This window comes from Carassius carassius, chromosome 16 (assembly GCF_963082965.1).
Source record: "Carassius carassius chromosome 16, fCarCar2.1, whole genome shotgun sequence".
In the NCBI taxonomy this organism is placed as follows: domain Eukaryota; kingdom Metazoa; phylum Chordata; class Actinopteri; order Cypriniformes; family Cyprinidae; genus Carassius; species Carassius carassius.
In genome coordinates, this window is record NC_081770.1 from 17,423,587 (window position 1) to 17,449,954 (window position 26,368).

The 26,368-nt window shown below is 32.6% G+C and overlaps 1 protein-coding gene across 2 annotated transcripts in view; it reads right to left on the minus strand.

The window, feature by feature from the left end:
* LOC132159763 (low-density lipoprotein receptor-related protein 1B-like) overlaps positions 1-26,368 on the minus strand; it is a 283,789-nt gene that overhangs the window by 8,973 nt on the left and 248,448 nt on the right. For both annotated transcript variants that reach the window (XM_059569364.1, XM_059569363.1), the window contains exons 72-86: positions 25,173-25,295; positions 23,948-24,070; positions 23,727-23,867; positions 23,488-23,622; positions 21,844-21,963; positions 17,454-17,695; positions 17,061-17,284; positions 16,879-16,985; positions 15,692-15,808; positions 13,798-13,971; positions 8,634-8,759; positions 5,659-5,823; positions 1,795-1,956; positions 1,311-1,485; positions 275-379 (exon numbers count right to left, since the gene is read on the minus strand). In XM_059569364.1, coding sequence (XP_059425347.1) covers positions 275-379; positions 1,311-1,485; positions 1,795-1,956; positions 5,659-5,823; positions 8,634-8,759; positions 13,798-13,971; positions 15,692-15,808; positions 16,879-16,985; positions 17,061-17,284; positions 17,454-17,695; positions 21,844-21,963; positions 23,488-23,622; positions 23,727-23,867; positions 23,948-24,070; positions 25,173-25,295 — 2,239 coding nt within the window. The remainder of the gene's footprint in view (positions 1-274; positions 380-1,310; positions 1,486-1,794; positions 1,957-5,658; positions 5,824-8,633; positions 8,760-13,797; positions 13,972-15,691; positions 15,809-16,878; positions 16,986-17,060; positions 17,285-17,453; positions 17,696-21,843; positions 21,964-23,487; positions 23,623-23,726; positions 23,868-23,947; positions 24,071-25,172; positions 25,296-26,368) is intronic.

Below are 26,368 nucleotides of genomic sequence, written 5' to 3' on the forward strand. Positions count from 1 at the left end.
TTTTTTCCAGCGTCTCTCATTGGTTTCTCTGCCTCTCTTTAACATACAAATATAGAGGTCGATATAAGTGGCAGATTATGGACCCCTGCTAAGATAATTCACTCTTCTGCTATAATGCTCCCTCTCTCCTGTTAACCTTTACAAAACATCCATCCACCCAAGTCAGACAAGAAGAAAAAAATCCTATTAAAGTGGTTGCCGGAGGCAGCAATTTAAAACGATACATACCGGCAGGCAATTTGTCGCCGTAGAAAGCTATTAAGGAATTACTCACTGACAGAACGGCAGGCCCGTCTCAGAGTCGAGGTGGCAGGTTCCTCCGTTATAACAGTATCCGTCACACAACTGACAGCTGGCTGCGATTCTGCCATTCGTACAGCTGCGAACACACATGTGAACAACAACAGCAATAACATTTGATGCAAATCTTGCCGTTTCATAGTGAGTCATTGAATCATCAAGGAAGATGAATTATTCAAAAATATTTAGTATATATATATATATATATATATATATATATATATATATATATATATACTGTTAAATGTACTAAACACACATACACTCAGAAATAATATAGATGCATTAATTGTATGATAGTTGTACATGATAAAATATATAATTTTATTAAAAACAATATATAAAATAGAATATTAGTAAAAATGTATTTATCCTTCTAAAAATAATTTATTAAAATTATTATTAAAATATAATAATAATTTATACATTAATAAAAAAATATTATTTTATTATAATTAGAATCTCAATAATATTTATATATACAGAATTTCAAATGTTACTAATAATATTTGCACACCAAAATATTGTATGTCTATTTAAATAAAAAAAATATATATATTTATAGGACAATATAATAATATGTATAGAATAGAACATTTGTAAAACTGTATGTATTTATTATGAATAAGTAAATAAATAAATATGTGTAGGATATTTGTACTATTATATTATACAATAATATAAAGTTTTATATTTATTACACTTATTTTATAATTGATTTTACTAGTGCTGTCATATGATTAATCACAATTAATAGCATCCAAAATAAAAGTTTTTGTCTACATAATATATGAGTGTATACTGTGTACATTTATTATGTATACATAAAGAAAAAAAATTACATTGAAAATATTTACATCTATTTACCTGTACTGTATATATATATATATATATATATATATATATATATATATATATATATATATATATATATATATATATATATATATATATATATATATATAATAAATGAGTGCTGAACTGCTAATGTCACTTTACTGAATACACACTTGCAGGCGACGTCTCCAGTCTCTTCATCAACGATACACGGGGCCCCTCGGCAGCGAAGACACCGGTCCGCCTCACATTTCGGCCCCTCGTAGCGGGTGGGACACACACACTCCACTTGTCCTGAGCCGGACAGTGTGCAGCCTTTGGAGTTCACGCAATAATGGTGACAAATATCTGCCATCAGACGGAGAGAAAGTCGATTATGACTGATCATATTTATCATATTTTATCATGTCATATTTAACCTCGTCTGCAAAGCAACTAAAAGGTTTTGTCTTATATCAAGTGTTTTAAGTGTCAAAATAATTCTGTTGGCAGAGTTTGACATTAGTGTGTTATTAAGCTAACAGTGTGATACTCATAATTGACAGCCTATGATGCCTGAAGTATATATCAGATTTGAGCTAATGAATGCAAAAAAAAATAATAAAAAAAATATTATAATATTATCATAATATTATAATGCAACAGACTGGTACTCACGGTTTAGACAGCGTTCCCCGGTGTATTCTGCCAGACAGTGGCACACAGGTTGGTTCCCCAGGGTCATGTCACATGTGCCTCCGTTCAGACAGTAACTGTCACAAACACGCTTCTCACACAGAGGACCAGTGAAACCCAGAGCGCAGCGACACGTGGGATTTCCTGTCCAAAATACACCTTATTTTAGTTACTTTAAACTTGTCTGGGTCATTTTTAGCACAAAGTAAAATAAAATAAAATAAAATAAAATAAAATCTGAATATTTTTGACACAGAGTACATGATAAACTGAGCAGGTCATAACTGAGTACTGAAATGAAATTGAAAAATATATACAGGAGGATCCCAAATTATCACAAGTCCCTTGCAAGCGGTGTTATTACTGTTAAGTAGAACTATTAAAAAATAATTTTAACTAATTAAAATAAAGCTGAAAGAAAATACTAGGTGGAAATCTTACAATACAAAAAGAAGGAATATAAATAAAGTAAAAAACTAAAATATAAAACAAGCTGAATAATGAAAAATACATTGATGCTAAAAATATCCAAGTAATAAAAAATATAAAAAAGCACATATTACTAAAGCTCAAAATCAAATTTAAAAACAAATTCAATCTAAATAAAATATTTAAAAGTTATAAAAACAACAAAAACAACAATTACTAAAACAAACTAAACTAAAAATAACACTGAAAATATAAAATAAACATAAAATTTAAATAAATGCAAATTTAAAAATAGTAATTCAAATAAAAAGTGCAAAATGAAAAATAAATTAAAACTCGATATAATAAAAAATCCAATACACAATAAGCATAACAGAAGCACATTAAAAGAAAAAAAATTAAACTTAAATTATAAATAAAAAATCAATTAAAACTAAACAGAAATATTAAACATTTTATAAAAACAACAAAAGCAACACAATTACTTTCTGAAAAAAAAACTTATATAAATAATACAACAATAAACATTTTTTTAAAAGAAAAACAGAAATCTTACAAACCCTAAACTTTTAAACGGTAATGTATGTGCAATATAATTAACTTCTTTAGTGAAGTTTCAGTCAATAACATTCTTGCGACAAAATAGTAGAAACATGACAGAAAATGATATATAAAGCTAAACAGAAATATTCACAAAAAAAGCAACAGTTCCATTAAAAACCCCTAACCCTAACTCATAACAACTGCTAAAACTTAAATTAAAATTAAAATGTAACCTGGAAATATAAAAATAAAAGCTAATTCAAAATAACACTACCTGTGAGTGAATAAAATACACAGGCACTTACTGACATAACAACTAAACTAAATAAAGTAATAACATCCTTGATATTACAGTACTTAATTACAGGCTAATAGTGCAAATCACAATACTCGAAGATAGTCTTTGCTTTGTAAGCCAACAGAATGTGATTATTTGAGTTACTGTGACAGAGTCACAGCGTTCTAGCGGGGATTTGCGTGACAGTACATCTGTTGGGCATTGATTTCTCACGTTCAACACACACTCAAAGCCAAGGGATCTTCATCCTACTGTTGGTGGTCCATCTGCCAGCTGGTGCGAATGACAGTTTTAACGCAATGACGCCAACAGAAACAATTCCTGACTGTTTCTCAGATGTTAAAGCGCTCCAAATGATTTCCATCCAGACTTTGGTTCCTGCCAAAATATTCTTCGGAATAAAAAGGCTAAACAGGGAGTGACTTACAAAACAACCTCCTGAAGCTTTCGCACTGATATATTTTTCGTAGAGGTTACGATAACAAATGGGCAAAGAAACGTCTGGTGTTAGCAAAGCAATAGCAAGCAGACAGTGAGTGAACATGACGGTGCACTTTTGGGAAACAGGCTGTCAGCAGTTGGCGTATGTGCGACAGGGGAATTTTTATAACATTCGTTAGCTGGAACAATTACCAACTATTTAATTGCCTGTCCAAAAACCTGTCGTCCATGTGAATGCATTCTTTCAGTCAGGAATATTAAAGGGATGGTTCACCAAAAAATGAAAATTCTGTCATTGATTACTCACCCTCATGGCTTTCCAAACCTGTAAGACCTTTGTTCATTTTCAGAACACAAATGAAGATATTTTTGATGAAATCCGAGAGGTTTCTGACCCTGTATAGACAGCAAGAGTACTACCGCAATCAAGACCCAGAAAGGTAGTTAGGACATCGTTAAAAACTAGTTCATGTGACATCAGTGGTCCAACCGCAATTTTATGAAACAACAAGAAGACTTTATTCAACAACTTATTCTCTTCATTGTCAGTCTTCAATGCACTTTCGACAAGAGGGTGAGTAATCAATGACAGAATTTTCATTTTTAGGTGGGCTATCCTTTTTCAGGAATGGAAATCATTTCATTATATACCCACAGTCATCATGTTCCAGAACAATTTCTTTTTTGTGTGGAACAAAAATTGAGACATTTAGCTGCATGTTCATGCTGCTCTTTTCCATATGAAAATTATATATTTTTATTTCTATTTATTTATTTATAATAATTTAAAAATAACAGTATTTTCGATATATTTAGAACATTCTTTAGTCTAGTAGAAACAGGACAGAAAATTATTTTGGATAATGATATACAATTATTAACTTATTTTCCATATAAAAATTCTATATTTTTATTTATACATTGCCATATTGTTTTTATTTATAATAATTTAAGATAATAGTAATTTAGAATAACTATTATAATCTAGCAGAAACAGGACAGAAATATATATTGGATAATGATTTAAATTAATTAATTAATTAAATTATGTATTAAATATTTTTAATTTATTTATAACTTAATATTAATACTAATGTTATTTAATAAAATGACCATATTTATTTACAGTAAGAACTAATAACATTTTATTATAATAATACTTTTTATATATTTAATATAAAACATATTATTAAATGCATATTATATGTTTCATATTTTTCCCACATTTATTTTTCAAGAAAGTAAATGACAATTTAAAGTTCTAAAAAAAACAATCAGTGGTTGACACTACATACACTTTAGTGTGGATTCAGAAGATTTTTAATATAGCGCACAAGTCTTGATCACTATTTACTTTCATTATATGGAAAAGAGCAGCCTGAACATTTTGCCAAAGTTGTCTTTTTGTGTTTCACAGAGAAAAGAATGTCATGCATTTTTGGAATGACGTCCCAGTGAGCGAATGCTGACAGAATTGTCCTTTTTGTGGTTTATTCCTTAAGAAAAAAGCTATTACTGAGTTTCACATCTATAAGAACAATGCCCACCTTCAGCAAATCTGGGTTAATTTGGTGCTTGTAATGTGAAATCTCACAATAGACTTGCTTGTTTATCATTTCCCATTATTCAGAGAACTCAGGATGACCTGAAACAACCCAAGTCAGGGACAGGTGCTGTATACTCCTGCTGCCTTTCTTCAGTGAATAGACAGAAAGCAAAAAGACTGAAAAATCCCTCCTGAATCAGATGTCTGCCTGTGACCTACTTTGAATTCTGAGAGCAGACGAGGGGCGCCAAGAAAACCATGTTCGTACCTGATCGTTTTGTGTATGTTTTTGCACAATACAAGATTCTGATCATAAAATATGAATTGTTACATTTGAAAACAAAATGAAATAAAAAAATAAATAAATCATGAAACAATTCAATATTTATGTATAAAATAGTTTATATTTTATGTGTTTTTTTTTTGTCTGTCAATTACGCAACAAATAGTATTTTTTTTTCTAAATAGCTAATGTACTTGTTTACCACAAATTGAAGAACATGCTTAAGATGGAACATGAGTAGAAAGAAGTCATAGAAATAATCACGATACAAACGATGTCCAGTTGCAGATTGGAAATAGCGCCTACCTAGTGGAGATCCCGTGCAAGTGCCTCCGTTGAGGCAGTAGTCCTTACAGTGGCTGATCTCACATCGTTCCCCAGAGTAATTTGGCCAGCAGAAACAGCGTGATTCCCCTCGTTCATTGGTGATACACCGACCTCCATTCTCACAGGCCGGGTGACAAAGATCTCCTAAAACATAAATCCTTCATTAAGGCTAACTATAATTATATGGTAAGGTAATTTACATGTATTTAGTTGCTTATAAAAGGAGTATACATTGAATATATAAATATAACTATTATTTAAATTATATAAACAATATAGGATAGAAATATAATATTCTTATAAGAAATAAATTAATATAATTTAAATTGAATTTAAAATAATATAAAAATTCAATTAAATAATATGGATGTGCAGTAAATTTATTGATAGATTTTTAGTAGAGATTAATACTGATTGCATTTATTTGTTACAAAGCATTTGTATTAATTTGATGTATTCTGGCAAATACAATTATGCACATAATGATTATATTCTAAGCTATATATTATTCCCTGCTACATTCTTTGGTTATACAGACACATTTATAAAGACCCCAAAACTCTTTTCAGAATCTATTTATTATTTTTATTTATTATATATTGTTTTTAAATCAACTATTAGATGGATGGATTATCAAGATGGATGGAAAATAAAAATGCAGAAAATGATTGCGATAACTGGATTTTTGTGACCGTTTACTTTTTGTTAATTAATTATTGGAATAATTTATGTGAAGGGGCATACTTTATACATTTATTTAGATTTTTCAACTATTTCATACATGAAAATATGTATCTGCAAATTATATTTTGATTTTAGAGCCAGTCTTAACATTGAATTTTATTTTGTATTAATCATTTATATATATGAGGTTATATGCATTCTGCTTGTTTCTAACATGCAACTTTTATATCTTGTTTTGCCTCATTTGTTGTTTATTGATACATTTTAGAATGTATAAATAAACACAAATAAAATAAAATATACAGTCTATTAATAATTGTGTGGTTCTAAACTACAACCCGAATTCCGGAAAAGTTGGGACGTTTTTTAAATTTTAATAAAATGAAAACTAAAGGAATTTCAAATCACATGAGCCAATATTTTATTCACAATAGAACATAGATAACATATCAAATGTTTAAACTGAGAAATTTTACACTTTTATCCATTTTTTGTATTTTTATTTACAATTTTATTCTTAATTAGCTCATTTAAAATTTAATGCCTGCTACAGGTCTCAAAAAAGTTGGCACGGGGGCAACAAATGGCTAAAAAAGCAAGCAGTTTTGAAAAGATTCAGCTGGGAGAACATCTAGTGATTAATTAAGTTAATTGATATCAGGTCTGTAACATGATTAGCTATAAAAGCTTTGTCTTAGAGAAGCAGAGTCTCTCAGAAGTAAAGATGGGCAGAGGCTCTCCAATCTGTGAAAGACTGCGTAAAAAAATTGTGGAAAACTTTAAAAACAATGTTCCTCAACGTCAAATTGCAAAGGCTTTGCAAATCTCATCATCTACAGTGCATAACATCATCAAAAGATTCAGAGAAACTGGAGAAATCTCTGTGCATAAGGGACAAGGCCGGAGACCTTTATTGGATGCCCGTGGTCTTCGGGCTCTCAGACGACACTGCACCACTCATCGGCATGATTGTGTCAATGACATTACTAAATGGGCCCAGGAATACTTTCAGAAACCACTGTCGGTAAACACAATCCGCCGTACCATCAGCAGATGCCAACTAAAGCTCTATCATGCAAAAAGGAAGCCATATGTGAACATGGTCCAGAAGCGCCGTCGTGTCCTGTGGGCCAAGGCTCATTTAAAATGGACTATTTCAAAGTGGAATAGTGTTTTATGGTCAGACGAGTCCAAATTTGACATTCTTGTTGAAAATCACGGACGCCGTTTCCTCCGGGCTAAAGAGGAGGGAGACCTTCCAGCATGTTATCAGCGTTCAGTTCAAAAGCCAGCATCTCTGATGGTATGGGGGTGCATAAGTGCATACGGTATGGGCAGCTTGCATGTTTTGGAAGGCTCTGTGAATGCTGAAAGGTATATAAAGGTTTTAGAGCAACATATGCTTCCCTCCAAACAACGTCTATTTCAGGGAAGGCCTTGTTTATTTCAGCAGGACAATGCAAAACCACATACTGCAGCTATAACAACAGCATGGCTTCATCGTAGAAGAGTCAGGGTGCTAACCTGGCCTGCCTGCAGTCCAGATCTTTCACCTATAGAGAACATTTGGCGCATCATTAAACGAAAAATACGTCAAAGACGACCACGAACTCTTCAGCAGCTGGAAATCTATATAAGGCAAGAATGGGACCAAATTCCAACAGCAAAACTCCAGCAACTCATAGCCTCAATGCCCTGACGTCTTCAAACTGTTTTGAAAAGAAAAGGAGATGCTACACCATGGTAAACATGCCCCGTCCCAACTATTTTGAGACCTGTAGCAGAAATCAAAATTGAAATGAGCTCATTTTGTGCATAAAATTGTAAACTTTCTCAGTTTAAACATTTGCTATGTTATCTATGTTTTATTGTGAATAAAATATTGGCTCATGTGATTTGAAAGTCTTTTAGTTTTCATTTTATTAAAATTTAAAAAACGACCCAACTTTTCCGGAATTCGGGTTGTACATCTGACTAAGGTGGTTCAGAGATACTGAAGGTTTACCTTAGCAAGCAGCGCTAATCAAATAAGTCATCCACTCTGACTGAATCAATACTAGCAACACAATCGCTGTCTTGTTTTAGCACACAGGCTTCAGGTGTATTGCGTGTGTGGGCAAAGGGCCCAGAATAGTAAACACTTCAGTCAAAATCACTCAGGTGAAAGATCTGAGTTTGACACACGCAGCCTCTCAGGGTTGAGCCGGCGCTCTAGCTTACATAGTTAGTGATGTAAGAGCATCCTGCCAAGCACATTTTGACAGATGTACCTGAGATGTTGGTGTCCGTGCAGGTCCTGTTCAGCAGAATTTTCCCCTCAGGACACACACATCTGGCCCCAATGGGGTTCAGGAGGCAAAGGAAAGCGCAATTCATCTTTGCACATGGGTTGGATACTGAGCGAGAGAGAAAGAGAAGAGAAGATGAACATAAATGTTTTTTTTTTTTTTTTTTTTTTTTTGCACTTTTAAATGATTAATATTTATTTATGCATTTAGCAGACGCTTTTATCCAAAGCGACTTACAGTGCATTCAGGCTATCAATTTTTACCTATCATGTGTTCCCGGGGAATCGAACCCCCAACCTTGCGCTTGATAGTGCAATGCTCTACCAATTGAGCTACAGGAACACTGATATTCAATAAAGATTAATGTGTGTGTGTGTGTGTGTGTGTGTGTGTGTGTGTGTGTGTGTGTGTGTGTGTGTGTGTGTGTGTGTGTGTGTGTGTGTGTGTGTGTGTGTGTGTGTGTGTGTGTGTGTGTGTGTGTGTGTGTGTGTGTGTGTGTGTGTGTGTGTGTGTGTGTGTGTGTGTGTGTGTGTGTAACAGTTTCCTTAACTCATGGATAACACACTTCAAAAAAAAAGGAAGAAAGGAAGAGGAAGATAAATGAATATGCATGGAATAAATAATGCTTTCTGCTCTTTTGAATGGTTTAAATGGACAGTTTGAGTCCTGGTTCCTAAACAAAACAAGTTCAAAAAGTCAGTGAATCTTTGGTGTAGCAAAATATTTAGTTACATTTTTACAACAAAACGAAAAATAAAGCAAAACAAAACAATGAAACCATTTCAATAAGTCAGTGAATCTTTAGTCTAACAAAATATTTAGTTACATTTTTACAACAAAACGAAAAATAAAGCAAAACAAAACAATGAAACTATTTCAATAAGTCAGTGAATCTTTAGTGTAACAAAATATTTAGTTACATTTTTACAACAAAACGAAAAATAAAGCAAAACAAAACAATGAAACCATTTCAATAAGTCAGTGAATCTTTAGTCTAACAAAATATTTAGTTACATTTTTACAACAAAACGAAAAATAAAGCAAAACAAAACAATGAAACTATTTCAATAAGTCAGTGAATCTTTAGTGTAACAAAATATTTGGTTAATCTGTTACAACAAAACAAAAATTAAACCAGTTAAAGTAAACCAGTTAAAAAAAAACAGCTGTGAATCTTTAGTGTAACAAAATGTTGAATTAAATTAATAAATTAGAAGCAAACAAAGCAGAATATAATTTAAATAAACAAGCAATATAAATAAATAAATACATGAACACGTAATTAAATGTAAACAGATTACAGTTATAAAAGGGGTCATTTGCATATGGTTTTAAAGGTAAAGTAGCAAAACAGGCTGTTTAATTCTAAGGGCCAGAGAGAGTAAACATTGTCTAAATTACAGGACAAAACACATTACATGTGGAGATCAGAGAAACATTATGCTACAAAAGTGCAGAACATTGTGTCTTTTATATCGCCAGCATAATGTTCGCCAGAAAGATGAAACTATCCTAGCATATAACAAACTATCTCTCTAAAAGCTTTTAGTAGGTGGTGTAATGTGCATGTGAGATATATTATTTGTTTGTCTTTTTTATTTTGGCTTTTACAGGTTGTTTTGAAGAGCATCTTCAATAAAGCTTTGCAGTGTAAAAGCACATCAGGGAGCGATGACACTTCCCATAACACCAGCACAAAGACACAGGCAAAGATCCCTCCATCCCTCCTTCGTTATAACGGAGAGAGAGATCAGCGGAGGATAAGAGGAGAGAGTACAGTGAAAAATCGTAATGGAAGAAAGAGGAATGAAAACACACATAAAGAGACTAAAGGATAAATGGGAGCAGGGTCACACTGGTCGCAAAACAGCGAAATAAACTAAAAAGACTCCAGAATATAAATCCACAGCTGCTGTCAGAATGGATGAAACAGCTAAAAAGAAATGAACGTTTATAACTAATTCCATTTTTTATGAGCAAATAGAATGGAGCTGCTGAAAAAATATTTTTTACACGTATATAAATATTTTGTTTTAGCAACAGACATACTATGAATAAAATATAAATCAAATGTATAATATTACACATAACATTTCCTGTTTAAAAAAAAATTATACACACACATCCACACTAATAAATATCAATAATATGAAATATAAATGTAACAGATTAACATATTTTTTTTATTTAATTAACATTTTTACAGCAGTTGTATTGTTATATTAGAAATGCGACACATCAGCCACGATAGCACTGATATAGACTCATATTTTATTTATTTTAAAGTAAACAATTCCAAACGTGCTAACTATATCATTAAATATCTTGATTCTCAAATATGTGTAAGTAAATGCGTTTTGCACCTTTATAGATTGTTATTTGATCAATAAATGGTAATGGGCAAAGCAGTATACAATAATGTAATCTATTAACTACATGAAAACCTGACTTTTTACTTAAGTACCAGATATAGGTGTCATGCCATAAAATATTTTTAACTGACTTTGTATTTAATGTGAATTTCATAACAATACTAATTAACAATAAGTTACTAATTATAAAACTTTCATTTTACAGAGAGCCAAGAACATTTAGATTATCAAAGAATGTTTTCATTCAGTCCAGCCAAAGTTCAGGCACTCTCAAAAACTCCCATTAAAATCACTGAAGCAGTTTACATTGTGAGATTAACATCTTACATTTGTTCGCACATCTGCACTTTGTTGTTTCTGATCAGAGAATTCGGCAGACAATTCAGTCAGCAAGTGAACAAAACACTGCGTTTCAGATATGACTCATCGCAACGCCTCTGATTGGCCATTGCATTCTTAAGCTCAACAGAATCGTGTCTGATTGGTTGTTATGCAGCGCTGTACGAACGCGTCTGTCTCCAGCAAATACAGATTTGAATTTAGCAGCTGAATTTAGGACCAGTGTGATTGTATCAAAAAAATAAACAAATAAAACACACACATATATATATATATATATATATATATATATATATATATATATAATTTGTCTATTTTTTGTCCTTTGGAAGCTGCATTTAAAACCCCTTTGCATTCAAGGATCATCGGCGATCCCAGACTGTTGTCGTTTCACTTTCTACGTTTCACGTTAAAAATCACACTCTGGACAAACTGTGCAATCAGTAGACTCTAGTTTCGATATTTGACCACTTCATAAAACATTGTTGCAGTAACAGTAGTTTAGTAATTTATGTCAGGAGTGCAAAATAATAAATCTCTATTATGTAAAAATGTTTATAGAAATTCACTCATTCATATGTCACGTCAGCAGTGGTTTATTTGTGTTCACATAGATTTACTGAACAGCATCAATAAGGATTTATGGTCCAAAGATACATGTACATGGAGATATCTGGATATATTAAATCATGTTTACTTCATATTTCTTCTGATAGAATCATCATTTCTATTCATTTTCCACTGATTTACCAGATCTGATGATAGATAGCCTCTCCCAGAGCTGTGTGTGTGTGTGCAGTGCTCCGTGCTCGCACTGTGACTCAGACAAACTCTGATGGGTCCTTTGCCTTGTCAATCTTTATAGTGTCATAACAGGACAACGTCATGTCACAAGCTTCCTGTACACTTCCGTTTTGATATCTGACCACAACATCACAGAGAGACCTCTGTACCCACGAAATATCCAAACAATAAACACACCATTACGATAGAAAATGGTTGGTATTTGATTTTCTTGAGATTTGGGGCATCTGTATAACAATATCGAAAATGTACATCTGAAATGCTAACTTGTGCAGCGATGTAGGCTATAAATAGCATATTTTTACAACAGTAAATGACCAAATTCCACCCGTGATCGTAAAAGGAAGTTATTACAAACACTCGAATAATTTCATAAATAGTCTTATGTAACTTGATGCTAACATTAGCTCTAATGCATCTACATAGCAGGTGCAGTTCTACTTAATAATGCATTTCTTTCATAATAATTCACGTTAGGTCGTAAGAAAATGCTCTGTTGTATTTTTATAGTAAGGCTTTTAATAATAGCGGGTAAAAGTGTAGATGGGATTGAAGCGATGTGGCTTGGTAAACCTTGAAATAATGCGGATAATGTCTCATACCTGAAGGTGGTGTAAAAGACTCGTTTCGTGAGAACAACAGAATCATGAATGGGTCAGTATTCAGAGCCAAACATATAGAGAAAGCACACAGGAGAGTTTACACGAGAGCATACAGGAGATGACAGGGACCATAAATCAATCTGATTAGCCTTCTCTAAAAACACACATGACATGGCCTTAGAAATTGTTTCATAAAATTCACAGTTTTACAGATTAGATTATGAAATTTCAAATGAAGTAGACTTGTGGCTTTAGCTACATTATGTTTCTAAACTCATATCCAACATAAACAATGTTTTAATACATTTAAAACAATTTTTTAATATTTTTCTTTTTGTTTTTATGTTTGAGCTTATTTATTTCTATTATCATAACAGTCTGAGTCAGTCTGATTCCTGAACCGTCAACTTTGAACTGTCAGCTTTGTGAACATATGTTGATTATGTATCTAGTCAGAAAGAATCATGAGCAAAAACCTTTTTATTTTGGGTATGTCATTTCTGTCTCCATGCCGAAAAGGGGGGTGACTGGTAAGGGGTTAATCTTTTTGGCTCAGCAATCTTTGAATGGGCATGACGCCTCTGATTTCATTCATCTGATTAGAGCCGGTAATTGTATATTAAAAACATTTGACAATAATATGTGATTGTAAAAAAGCACAAGCTGGCCACAGACAAAAAGTCCAATCAGATTTCAACAATCCAAACATGAAATTAAACTCTGACGACTGCCAAGAAATCTCAAACTGGAACGACACACAACCAAAATGGTTTTAAAGGAAAATTTGATTAAAAAAATGAAACTTCTATCATCATATAATAACTCTAATGTCCTTCCAATCATGTATTTTTTACATTTCAGCTTATTATAACTTTTTGTTTTTATGGAAAATAGAAGCTTAGATTTGAAAAACAAAGTCATAAGGTTTTGAAACATCATGAGTGTGAGTAATTGTTGACAAAGTATCATTTGTGAGTGAACTACCCCTTTAAATCATCCTTTTTGATTGAGACACATTTTGAGACTCACCCTCCTGTTGTTTGTACCGATGGAAGAGCAAGATGCTGGATGCTCTCTGCACACCCAGACTGAGCTTCTCGGCAGGCAACTTCCCATATTTATGAACCCTGAAGATGTCGTGCTTCATGCCGACCCCATAGATGTAATCCTCAAACAGGTCAATTCGGAAGGGTTGAGAAATTCCTGGAACAAAACCAAGTAAGTTCATTCACACTGAATACATTTCATGTACGACTGTGAGGAATGCATCCAGATTCAATAATGCAAAACAAAACAGCAATGCCATTTAAAAATGTCAGAGTAGAAAAACACAATCCCTCTTAAGTGTAGGATAAAACAAAAATATTCAAGTTCGAGGCCCAGGACCGAGAGGAGAAATATAAAAAATATATATATCTGTTCCAAAACCTGTTGAGTGGCATATATAGACAGCATTTTAAATAATCATAAACATGGTTCATACATTCCAAATAGCCGACAGCTGAATTATATTATTACTAAGATATCAGATTTTGCACCACATTTTTTTACTTAGCAAAGGAAGCAATTTCAGAATGCATTGCGGTAAATTTAGTAGAAAAATGTCATCGAAGATGGCAGATGAGTAGAGAGAAATGACTAACAGCAAAACAAGCAATCAAAACAAAAAGAAACGCAAAACAAATTAAAACAAAACAACAAACCAAACAATAAACCAACTGCACAAATGCACAAAATTAAACAAAACTAAATAACAAAACATCAAACTGTAACAAAAACAAACAAAAATAAAACTAAACAAAAAAAGTTCATGGAACATCTATTTTCAAGTAGCAACTTAATTAACAAAACGAAAGGTGTTAGATTAGTCTAACGTGTTCATGCGTCGTTTTAAAAAAACACACATTATTTTTCACATAATTTACCTTTATTCTATACTGATCTGTCCCTCCTCTGACAAACGCCTCAATTTATTTCCTGTTATTATGAAGCCCCTCCCTCAGAAATACACGATGGGTTGAGATTGGTCAACTGGTTGTTGTGATTCGCTAAACTGCCTCTGAACATCACGCCCCTGAAGCTCAGAATGTGATCCAGTTGTATTGTAAACAATGACGTCCTCTATATTGTTTATCAATTTGAGCCCGATTGTGACGCAGAGAATATTAATGAAGAGGTTCGCGCAGAACCTGTGCAAGCATGGATCTTAATGGTATGTTTGTTTGTTTTTAGATACGCCGTTGTTTGTAAAAGCTAGTGCTCCTGTTAGCTTTTATATACAGTTTTACAATATACAGTTTTATTCTGATTAAAGCTTTAATACAGCACAGCAACCGTAAGTGCGTCCATGTATTTTAAATTTTAAAAGACGGTATCTCCGTTTGCATTGAACTTTTCAGTGCTGCAACTTTGCAGATATTGTTTATGCTGAAACAGCAACATTACAAACGAACTATTGTAAAAAAAAAAAAAATGAAATCGCAATCAACCACTCCTTTAATTGAAGCACCTAAAATAATTATTAACTAATTTGTTTATATAAAATGGAATAGAATGTCATGAAGGTTGAATGATTTTGATGTCTGCTTATATTTAACACTAATATTATTTAAAAAAAAAAAGTGAAACATCCTTTTAAGTTGGCTTAGAAAGTAGCTGTCTATGTCGACAGCAGACAGTTAATTAGGCTTTGCAAGAGTTTTGGATTTAAATTCACCCTCAACGTTGATGCTTTCCCTAAAATCGTATTTTTACAATCACAGTCTGTCAGGGGAATCGAAATGAAAAAACGGTTGAGTTTATATAAACTATACACACCTTTAAATATTTGAATCAAGGGCTGAGTTGAGTTTTTTTTTATTTTTTATAAATAACTGGAGGCTGATTTTGAATATTGTACAATATCCAACAAATGCAAACTTACCATCTCGGCTGCTAGCAGCCACCTGCGAATCAGAGCCATCAAAGCGCACGCTTCCGATCTGAGACAGCTCAGAGTCTGACCAGTACAGCCGCTGGTTGTAATAGTCAATTGCAAGTCCTGAAAAGATATAGAAAATTACATTACATATATAATTATATTATTTTAATTATACATAATTATAAATTATTATTTGAAATATAAAATTCATGTTTTACAATAAAATAATTTATATATTATATGATTTATATAAAAAAAATTAACAAAAATAAAAATTAATTGTTAATACTATTATATATTATTATTTCAAGTATATAATTATAGCAATATAATTGAAGCAAATATAAAATAATAAAATGTCAATTATACACCATTATATATAAATTACAATTAATAAAATTAAATTAAAAGACAATATGATTATATTAAATAAATAAAAAACTAAGCAAAAAGTACATTTAAAAAAGTAAAAGAAAAGATGAAAAACAAAAACAGAGAAAGACAAAACCAAAACACCAAAAATAAAATACAAAGCAAAAAGGGAAACTAAACAAAAGATAAAACAAAACAAAAGCAAATAAATAAACCAAACAAAAAAACAAACCGAAGCACAAAAGACCAAAATTAACCAAAATTAAAGCTGACAAAACCGAAAACAAAAACAAAGAAAATAAATAAATAAAAAAATTTAATAAAAAAAAATCTAAGAAAATTTAAAAAAAGTGAAAAAAAACATATACAATTAGAAAACTAAAATGCCACAAAAAAAGCAAAAATAATTATTATATATATTTAAATATTAAATATTAATAGAATTATAATAAATACTGTTTTTTTAATTTATTTATTAAATTGTTCTATTAATGAAATATTTTTGGTCACATTAGTGAAAACCTTTGCCTTTCATGAATTTATTACATTCAAAAAATGTTTCTATTACCACAAAACTGTAACAACATTAGGCCTTTCCATTAAGAGTAGCAAGAATTTCACCTGGGAATATTGTTTCTCTCAAACTTTATATTTTATAATTTACTTCACTTTTAGAAAACTGAAATTACCTTCTTACTGAGATGTTTTTGGTGCTCCACGTTTTGATTTAGCATAACATTTGACATGTTTTTTTTTGAGTCACATATTTTACACTACAAAATATTTTTAAAAGGATGACTGGCGTGCAAGAACCTCACCCGTCGGTCTACGCAAGTTCCTCTCCAGCAAAATGCGACGCAAGGACCCATCCATGGCGGCCTCCTCAATGTGAGAGTGGTCCCCAATCACAGTCCAGTAGACCATCCTAAAGAACGATGGAGAATATCATAAACATGTTGCCTGATACAACAGCCAGGAGTAAAAAACAACGGACACTTACCCGCGTACAGGGTTAACGGTAATAGCGAAAGGTTCCCCATCAATGTCTGTGACGAGTCGGGTGCAGTTGGGACCTCCCAGCTGTCCCACGTTAATGGAGTAGCGAAGTCGGCGCCAATGTGCCGTATAGTAGCTGAACCAGTGCATTCGGGAGTGATCCGTCCAGTACAGGTTCCCTGTCACCCAATCGGCCGAGATGTCCCGGGGCCTCCGGAAGTCTGGACACTGCAAATATAGAGCGTAGTGAAGTTTCAAAAGAGCTTTGGTAAGATGTTACCATGCTGTTTCTGTGGTTTCCTGAGGAACATTTCAAAAATAATCTGAAAGAAGTGTTAAAAAGTTAGAAGTACAATGTAACAGAGCTGTTGAAATCAGTATGTTGTTATTGACTTACTATGACTCCACTGTTTGATGTGATTGGGTTCCTGTCCTGGAGGTCTTTGTAAAAGATCCCCCCGGGGTTAAACTGAGTGGCCCACACAAACTTGTGGTGGTGAAATAACGCATCCATGCCGATGATACGAGCGCTGTCTGACATTCGGGCCAGTTGAGTGTGTCCGTGAGTTTGGTTGTACGGATACACAAAACTGCGGATTTCGGTGTCATTGGCTACATAGAGGACCTGATCTTCTGGTCCTAAGCACAGAGATATACGTGTAAAACAAACTCAGTAAACAAATCATATAAAAGAAGAACATGAAAAAAACAAGGCAAACAAACAAATACATAAATCAAAACATAGCAATGAACAAAATAAACCACCACATAAAAACATAAAAACAAGAAAAAAGTACTTAAAAAAGATAAGATGAAATAAAACCTTAAAAAAGACCAAACCAAAACACCACAAATAAAAAAAAATGTAGCAAAAGGTAAAACAAAACAACAAAACAAAAGATAAAACAAAAAATAAAACAAAACCAAGACAAAAAAACTAAAAATAAAATAAAAAATAAATAAATGAATAAATCAAACAAAAAAAACAAAACAAAATATAAAAAAAAAGAAAAGAGAAAAAACAAACACCACAAACAAAAATAAAGTAAACACAACAAAAAAGTTAATTAATTAATTAATTAACCAAAAAGTGAAACAAAAGATTATATATATATATATATATATATATATATATATATATATATATATATATATATATATATATATATATATAAAAATAAGACCAATACACAGTAAAATCAACGGTGTTAAATAAGCAGTGTTACTCTCCATTTACTCTTAAGGAGTTAACTTAACAACAAAGAGTGAAAAATGCCCCCTAGTGTTGGTGAAAATGATCAGAGTTGAATTCTGCATTGTTAACTTTACTCCGTTAAGCTCCGCCCCTCAAGCATCCCCGAAGACCAGAGCAAAAGTTATCTCGTCGCCATTTTCTTTTGCCTTGCGCGAAAAGGTAAGCTCTTTTAATTAATTTATTAAAACATAGGTTTACTATTTGATGTTAATAATTGTGCTACTATTAATGCATAAATTATTTTTTTTTACTTTTTGTAATTTGATTGGTTTAAACTCTGAAATATCGAATAGGCAAGTCAGATTGTTGGAGAAATGTGCTTTTTCATCTCAATGTGGTAATCATAAAGTTTAAATGATGTAGTAATCTTACTTAATTTGATTTTCAGATGTGTTTAGTTTTGGTATATCCACTTAATTTGTGTTTTTAAATGTTAAACTTAATTGTGTTACGTCACAATGGGGCATAAACTGAAACATTTTTCTAGAAATTATATGATGTTATGTAAGCCCTTGGCTATTATAAACTATATTTTTGCTACTGTTTAGTTTATGAAAGGCTAAATGTGTCCAACGGCATTAATTAGTCGAATTAATTAGATGAATTAGTCGAACGCTGCCATTGCATCTTTATTGAAGCCACGTAGATGGCGCTGTGGGATTAGCGTTAATTTGGCTCAACGCTGCGTGACGAAGAAGCCTATGGGGAAGGTGGAACAACTCATTTAAAAACAGCCGCGTCTTTGTTTTCGTTAATTTTTAACCTTACGGTACCACAAACAACTATTTTATTTTATTGTTGTTAGACATACACAGTTAGTTGGCCTGATCAGAGTGGTATTTGTAAGTGCCGGTTCAAGTAACGTTAATGCATTTTAAAATGGCTGATTATTAGGAGTGACAGTTGGCATGTCATAGCACAGACAGAGCCGGATTATCCATAAGGGCACTTGGGCCAGTGCCCAGGGGCACCAACCATTCACGACAACTAGGGGGGCACCACATGACACAAGTTTTAAAATATTTTTCGTAAATTGTTTTATTATTAACTTGAAATTCTTGAAAGACCATACATAACTCGTTTATGAACACTAACTTAACAACAACAATAATAATAATAAATTATAAATAAATAAAGATTACATGACCACTATCAGTCCCCCCCTTCCATCCCCAATCTGTCAGAGTTGAGTTGGTCCACAACAAGTACGCGCAAACGTGTAATTTTTTTTTTAATGGCTACAGAAAATGAATCAAAATGGACAGACATCAATTGAGTGGTTTTCCAAAAAGAAAGTTAAAGAAAGACAAGGACGCTAGATGTTTAGCTGCAATTGAAAATGTTCCAGGGATCGAAAGTTTTTTTCAAAACGAGTGAAGAATGAGCTCAGGAAGACAATGACACAGAAGCAATTGACTGCACTCTCCCTGTTTACCATTGAATTTAAAGTTGAAACATTACCGTCTACAGCCGCAAAAGGGCGCTCTATGGTGCTCAGTGCTCCTGTAGTCTACATTGAAAACATGTAGCCCTCTCGCGGCTGTAGACGGTAATGTTTTCTCTTGGTTCTTGGTTTTAAATAAATGCGACTTATAGTCCAGTGCGACTTATGGTTTTTTCCTTGTGATGACGTATTTTTGGACTGATGCGACTTGTACTTAGGTGCGAAATATACGAAAAATACGGTACTTGGACAAGTTAATGAATTACATTTGAGAAATCATCTTAATTATGTTGGGGGGGGGGGGGGGTTGAGGTATAGTACCACACTGTCTTAATACGGCCCTGAGCACAGAATTAACGTATTTATGTTCTTTCTCATTTTTTAAGTAACAAGCTTCTCCTGTGCATTCTAATCAGTCCCTGTCTTCATTCTTTGACTCCAGTGACTCAGCATACACTCATTATTGAAGCGAGGTCTTCCAGTAAACGAACAAGACTAGATGATAGAGCTAAAGGTGGGCAATAAGATTTTATTACTTATGCAATTAGGGGACTGTTGAAACGCATAAACCTACTTAAAAACACAACAATAATTTTATCTTTATAAGGTTCATGTTTACAAGAATGTCAAATTATTCGTAGTACAGGTACAGTACAGTAGTATTATTTTTATTGTTTATATACCATATTTATGTCTTTGCTTAGATATTTTTTTTTTTTTAAGTTTAAGATGGTCTGATCTATTCTCAGTGAAAAGAATAACTGTCAATATCTTGAAATGTTGACATTAAAGAAAAGAATAGGTCATATTTCATATAAAAAACTGTATATGATAACTGTGTGTGTATATATATTTATGTGTGTGTGTGTGTATTGTCAACAATGTTTTGATCACATGCCCATAATAGAGGTGGTGTATTTTTCTCTTGGATTTTAAAACACTTTTTCTTCTCCTTTTTCTGTATTTTTGTCTTTCTAAGAAGCATTACTATGTTGGGGTGAGTGCCACCGGATACCTGCTATGGAGAAACAAAACTATACAGAGAGGCATTTCTAACAAGGAATATAATTTGAAGGTACAAAATGAAAAGGGAAATCTCATTGTGCCACTTTTCACAGCAGTTTTGTATCTACGGAGTTGCATTAACTTTGACTTAGGATTAACTTCATATAGCATTCATTAAGCAGTGTTGATGATCTTAACATGCTGTTGTTTGTGTCTTGTCAAGGCCAGAAGAGACCAGAAAAGGTGTCTACGTCTCAAGTAGGGGGATACCTTCTAGAAGGTTTGTTTTTATTTATTATTTTTTTATTATTATTAACATATCAATAGTATGATAGACCTCTGCAATTTTCATGTTTTTTTTTTTTTTTTCAGAGTGGAACAAGCATGGAGCATCTTCAAGACATCGCTGGAAGTGCTCAGCCCTGGGAAGAGTTATTAATTTCAACAGTACTTCAATTTTGATCAACATGCCATTCCATGCAAGTCAGTCTCTTCTCTTGATGCCTTTGATAAACTGTTTAATGGGGTTAATTTACCCAAAAATGAAAAATTCTGTCATCATTTACTCTCACTTTGCTCCCAACCTGTAAGACTTTTGAAATTAACACTGAACAGAGTTAATTTCCCCTAGTGTTAAACTCTGGTAACACTATTCAGTGTTGAGCAGTGTTCATTTTTTACTCAAAATAGAGTTAATTTAACTCTGAAAATGTAAGACTATGAGGAGAGTCAATTTATCACCAATTCTGAGTGGGACCAAATACACTCGGTTCGAGTGTTAAATTCAACTCTTATAGAGTTGATTTAACACTGGAAAATTTACTGTGTACCAACCCCAAAAATAAATAAAACAGACCAAAAACAACTTTGATGTAAAGCAAAAACTAAATATATTTCCTTAATTATTAAAACAACAGCTCAAGAACTTCCAAACAAATCAAATGTTAGCTTGAAACCTGAAGTGTTTTGAATCAAAGCAACTAAACTCAGCCTTAAACTGTATATTTGTATAAAAATGTGATAGAATAATTATAATAATACTGACTCCTTTTGATGTTATTGGTATTAAACAACTACTTTTACCCTTTGTGATGCATTCCCCATCGATCTCCTTGAAGTTTTGGTCACAAGTGCACTTGTATGAGCCCTTGGTGTTGGTGCAGTACTGCGAGCAGCTTCCGAACCGCAGACACTCATTCACCTCTGAGAAAAAGAGAGGAACACGTCCATCCATCAGCCTCTCCCACACGTTCTCCAGTGACATTTTAAAACAGTGCTACAGGGATGTCACTGTTTGGGATTTCGGCTGAATCTCAGCTATCTGCATTCAGCGCCTGCTGATTTCTGGACTTCCTTTTATGCTCAGTGAGATGACCCTGAAGCGACCGCTGACATACCTCCAACAGATTAATGCCAGCGCTGGAACCCAATACAAAGAGACTTTTGCATTGTAGGCTTTGTACAAAAGACTGGGATGCGCTAGGGGCAAGTATTTGCATTCCGTCGTTGCGTTTTATCACAAAATACCAAACCGAATGTCATTTATTTTAAAGAAAAATAGCTCTGGTGCATTTTTCATATATATGTAAGGCATTTACAGAATTATTGATTGTATCACAAATCAGCTCAAAACACAAGTGGAAATGTCCTGCACTTGATAAATCTTTTAATCATGTCTGAGAACCTTGTTGACAAAAAGAAAAAATTTACTAATCATAAATCTTTTCAAATTGTATAATGCTCTGCATACTTCAGTTAACTGCAGAATCAAAGTGAACATTTCTTTGAGCCGCAGAGCTACCCAGAATTAATCTTAAAAGAGAACTTGAACTTGAACTTGAATGTTTATGTACCTTGTTCTGCTTAATCTATAACAGCAATTCTCAAGACAATAAAATAAAGCTCTCAAGACAATCAGATACAGCATAGTACCATTTAGAAAGGACTAAAATGTAACTACATTAATATTCAAATTGTGCGCCATTAATACTAAATGTTTGATATAACCTAAGCATTGTTGTCGAACATCTGTTTTTTGTTGTTGTTGTTGTTTCTTTTTAACCCTGCCTAAAATTATGTAAAAAAAAAAAAACAAAAAAAAAAACAAATAAACTATACAAAGTGATGTGACATATCAAAATACATCATAATTGGTATTTCTATAAATAAAGTTTTACTGTTTTTATAAATATAGATATTAATATACATTTTATTTTATTTGTGTGTGTGTGTATACACACAAATAAAAACAATTATAAATCTAAAATATATCTACAGTACATCATCATTAAAGATATAAAATATGTGAATTACATTTTATTTTATTTTTTTATTAATATGCAATATTATTTAGATATTAATACAACAATCAAGTAATCATAATATACAATTGTTATTGCATAACAGTTACTAAATTATTTAATAATTTAAAAGATAAATAATAAAATCTTATTATTATGCAATATTGTCTTATTATGCACTGTATTTTTTTACTGATGTATCAACGATTGTTACAACTTTTAATAATAATAATAATAATAAAGATTACTATAAATGTATTATTGTTGTTATTACTACTATTAATTAAAAAAAATATATCAAAAGTTGTGAATGCATATGTATGTTGATTCTTAATGAATGATGACAAAAATTCTGAATATTTGAAGACTGGAAATTGTCATCTTGGTGTTTTTATTTTATTTTTTATTTTTGGTATAAATCCTCTACCTTCACATTGCTTGGTCTTCTGGTTTCTCTGAAATCCATCTTTGCATTGGCAGACTGAAGATGTTTTTGTGAGGTTGCAGAAAGCGTCATCTCCGCACAAGTCGGCCCGCCCTCGACACGCACCATCGACAGAATCTGTGACCCACAGGGGACAAAATGAGACAGTGTAAAGGTTTTACTCCACAAAATAGAGAAACCCAATGTGAAGGAAGAAGGTTTACAGATGGAAGTACACTTACATGCCTTGCAGTCGCGCTCATCCGATCCGCCGTCTTCACAATCGTCGAAGAAGTCGCACTGGAGCTCAGCCGGGATGCAGCGGTGATTGGCACAGGAGAATTCGGTCTTCCCGCACGCTGTCGGCCTTTTGACCACATCCGCTAGAGAAAAGACAGAAACGGAGATGGTTTAGAAAAAACAATTTGACTGATGTCCTTAAGAACTTGAGTCCCCCACTCACCACAGTCGTCTTCGTCTGAATTGTCGCCACAGTCATTCGCTCCATTGCAGATTTGTTCGGTCCGTAGACATACTCTGTCATTCCTGCAGCGAAAGGGTCTGTTTGGAGGACATGGCAACTTTCCTGAGGAGCAAAACATACGCAGAGTAATCATAAACTTGTTTTTCATCCTAAAAAGTGACATTTAGTTTTTTTCTATGGTTTGTACGTTTCAAATGTTGGTGAAGTGTTTGTAAAGTGCTCCAAGAGCAACATTTTCTGACATTTCACTGCCAGGGCCTACAGCAAAAACTATTTTTCAGGGAAAAATCACTGTTTACTACAGCAGGTGTACAGTGTCAGGTTTAATGTGTGTTCAGGATGGTCAAAGTGTCCTGTATTGATTTTCTGCTCTCTTTTTTTTTTTTTTTTTTTTTTTTGTGAGGTTGTTCTCACATGACCTTATAAATGTGACATTTCAAACCAAAACCAGACACTGATACTAAACACTCTGCCGCTAAACCAGTCATGGTCAACATATTAAAAACAAATGTCACAATTTAATTTAAATATGACATCATAACTTTTTTAGAAATCAACACATTTATAAATTATTTTACAATTCAAGAGGAAGCCAAGTACCTGTGGTAAATCATCTTTGCTTTAAAAAAAAATAAAAAATAAATAAATAATGAGCTAATTATTTTTGGATAGATGCTTTTTAAAATAAATTAAATATTTAAGAGAAAACATATTATTATAATTATTATTATTATTTGTAATGAATTAATGACTGATTTTTATGTGATGTCAGTGGAAAGAGAAGTGGAATTAAAATAAATAAATAACCAAAGCAAAACAAATATTAATAAGCTGGAAACAACAACAATACATAAATGAACGAAACATACGGAAAATAAAATGTTAAACAAAACATCTGAACAAAACCAAACTGATCAAAAAGACAATAAAAAATAGAAACAAAACAAACACACATACAAATATATACATACACACTCAAAGTAAAACAACCAAAGCAAAACAAAATAAATAAATAAATCAAAACTAAAACAAAGTGCAACATACACACACACACACACACACACACACACACACACACACACACAAATAACAAACCAAAACAACCAAACCACATAAAGAAACAATAAACAGAAACAATAAACATATATATATATATATATTCATTCTGACTTCAGTGGGAACGAACCACTATTTATAAACGTACCACACATGTTTGAATCTTCGTCAGAGTTGTCTCCGCAGTCATCCTCACCATCACACAGCCAGACCAGCATTTTACACAGTGTGTTGTTGCAAACAAACTCGTCTGCACGGCAAGCCAACGACCCTGCAAACAAAAGTTTTGACTATTCATTATATTTTAACAACATAATGCATGTAAAAACTTATTGAGATTGATTTATTTTTACATACGTTATTCAAATTAAATTGTTTATTGGTTGTTGCAGTTTTATGGATATTTGAATTTTTGACAAGTTTTCACACTGTTACTTTGATGTAAATTAAGAGTTTAATATATGCAATAATTCTCACATCAAAAAACATAAGATTTGGGCTCCTGCTGCTTTTAAAAAAAAGTAACAGGACATTAATTTGCACCTTATCCAAAAAAATGTTTTTGAACATATACAGTAATTACATGACTTGTAAACGCATTTGAAGCTGTCTAACCATTCATGCTATTTGTAAAGATTTATTTCAAAGCGATTTTTGTTGTTGAAATAAATAAATAAACCACAGCTGGCATTGAGATGCTTTACATTTAACTGAAAAGACACTTTTACTTTCTTTTCCAACAGTGACAAAACCTTTTATAAACCCTGATGATGAAATTTATGAAGCCCATTTAGTTCCTCGGGTACAGTGAAGCACAAGCATTGCAGAGATTGTCAAAGCAAAAGCATCAACTGGGGAAAAAAATAATGATTATAACCTATAAAATGACATGAGGTCAGTTTTTGTGGTGGCTTTTAAAGCCCTAAGTTTGGATCTGAGTTCAGAAAGCATGTTTTTATAAGCTAAAGACTAAGAGCATTGCTTTTTTGGAAATACGCCCTGCTTTTCTCACCCTGAACCCTTTTTCTTTGTCATCAGGTCTGAGCGAGATTGTTTTCTAGCAGGTGTTTGACAGATATGGACATTAATATAACAAGGTTTCCATGAATTAAAGAAGACACTGTTATGCTGGACCAAAGCAGGGTGGAAGGGTGCAAATGCAAGACTCACAAATAACTGCACTTAAATCCAAAGTTAAACAGCACTTAAAACTCTTTTTATAAAAGCAACATCATGAATGAAAGACAATTAAATGATACTAAAATTGTCTCATTTAGGCTTCTCTCATTTTATGCCCTACACTATGAAAATAATCATATGTAACATGAAATTTAGACTATAATA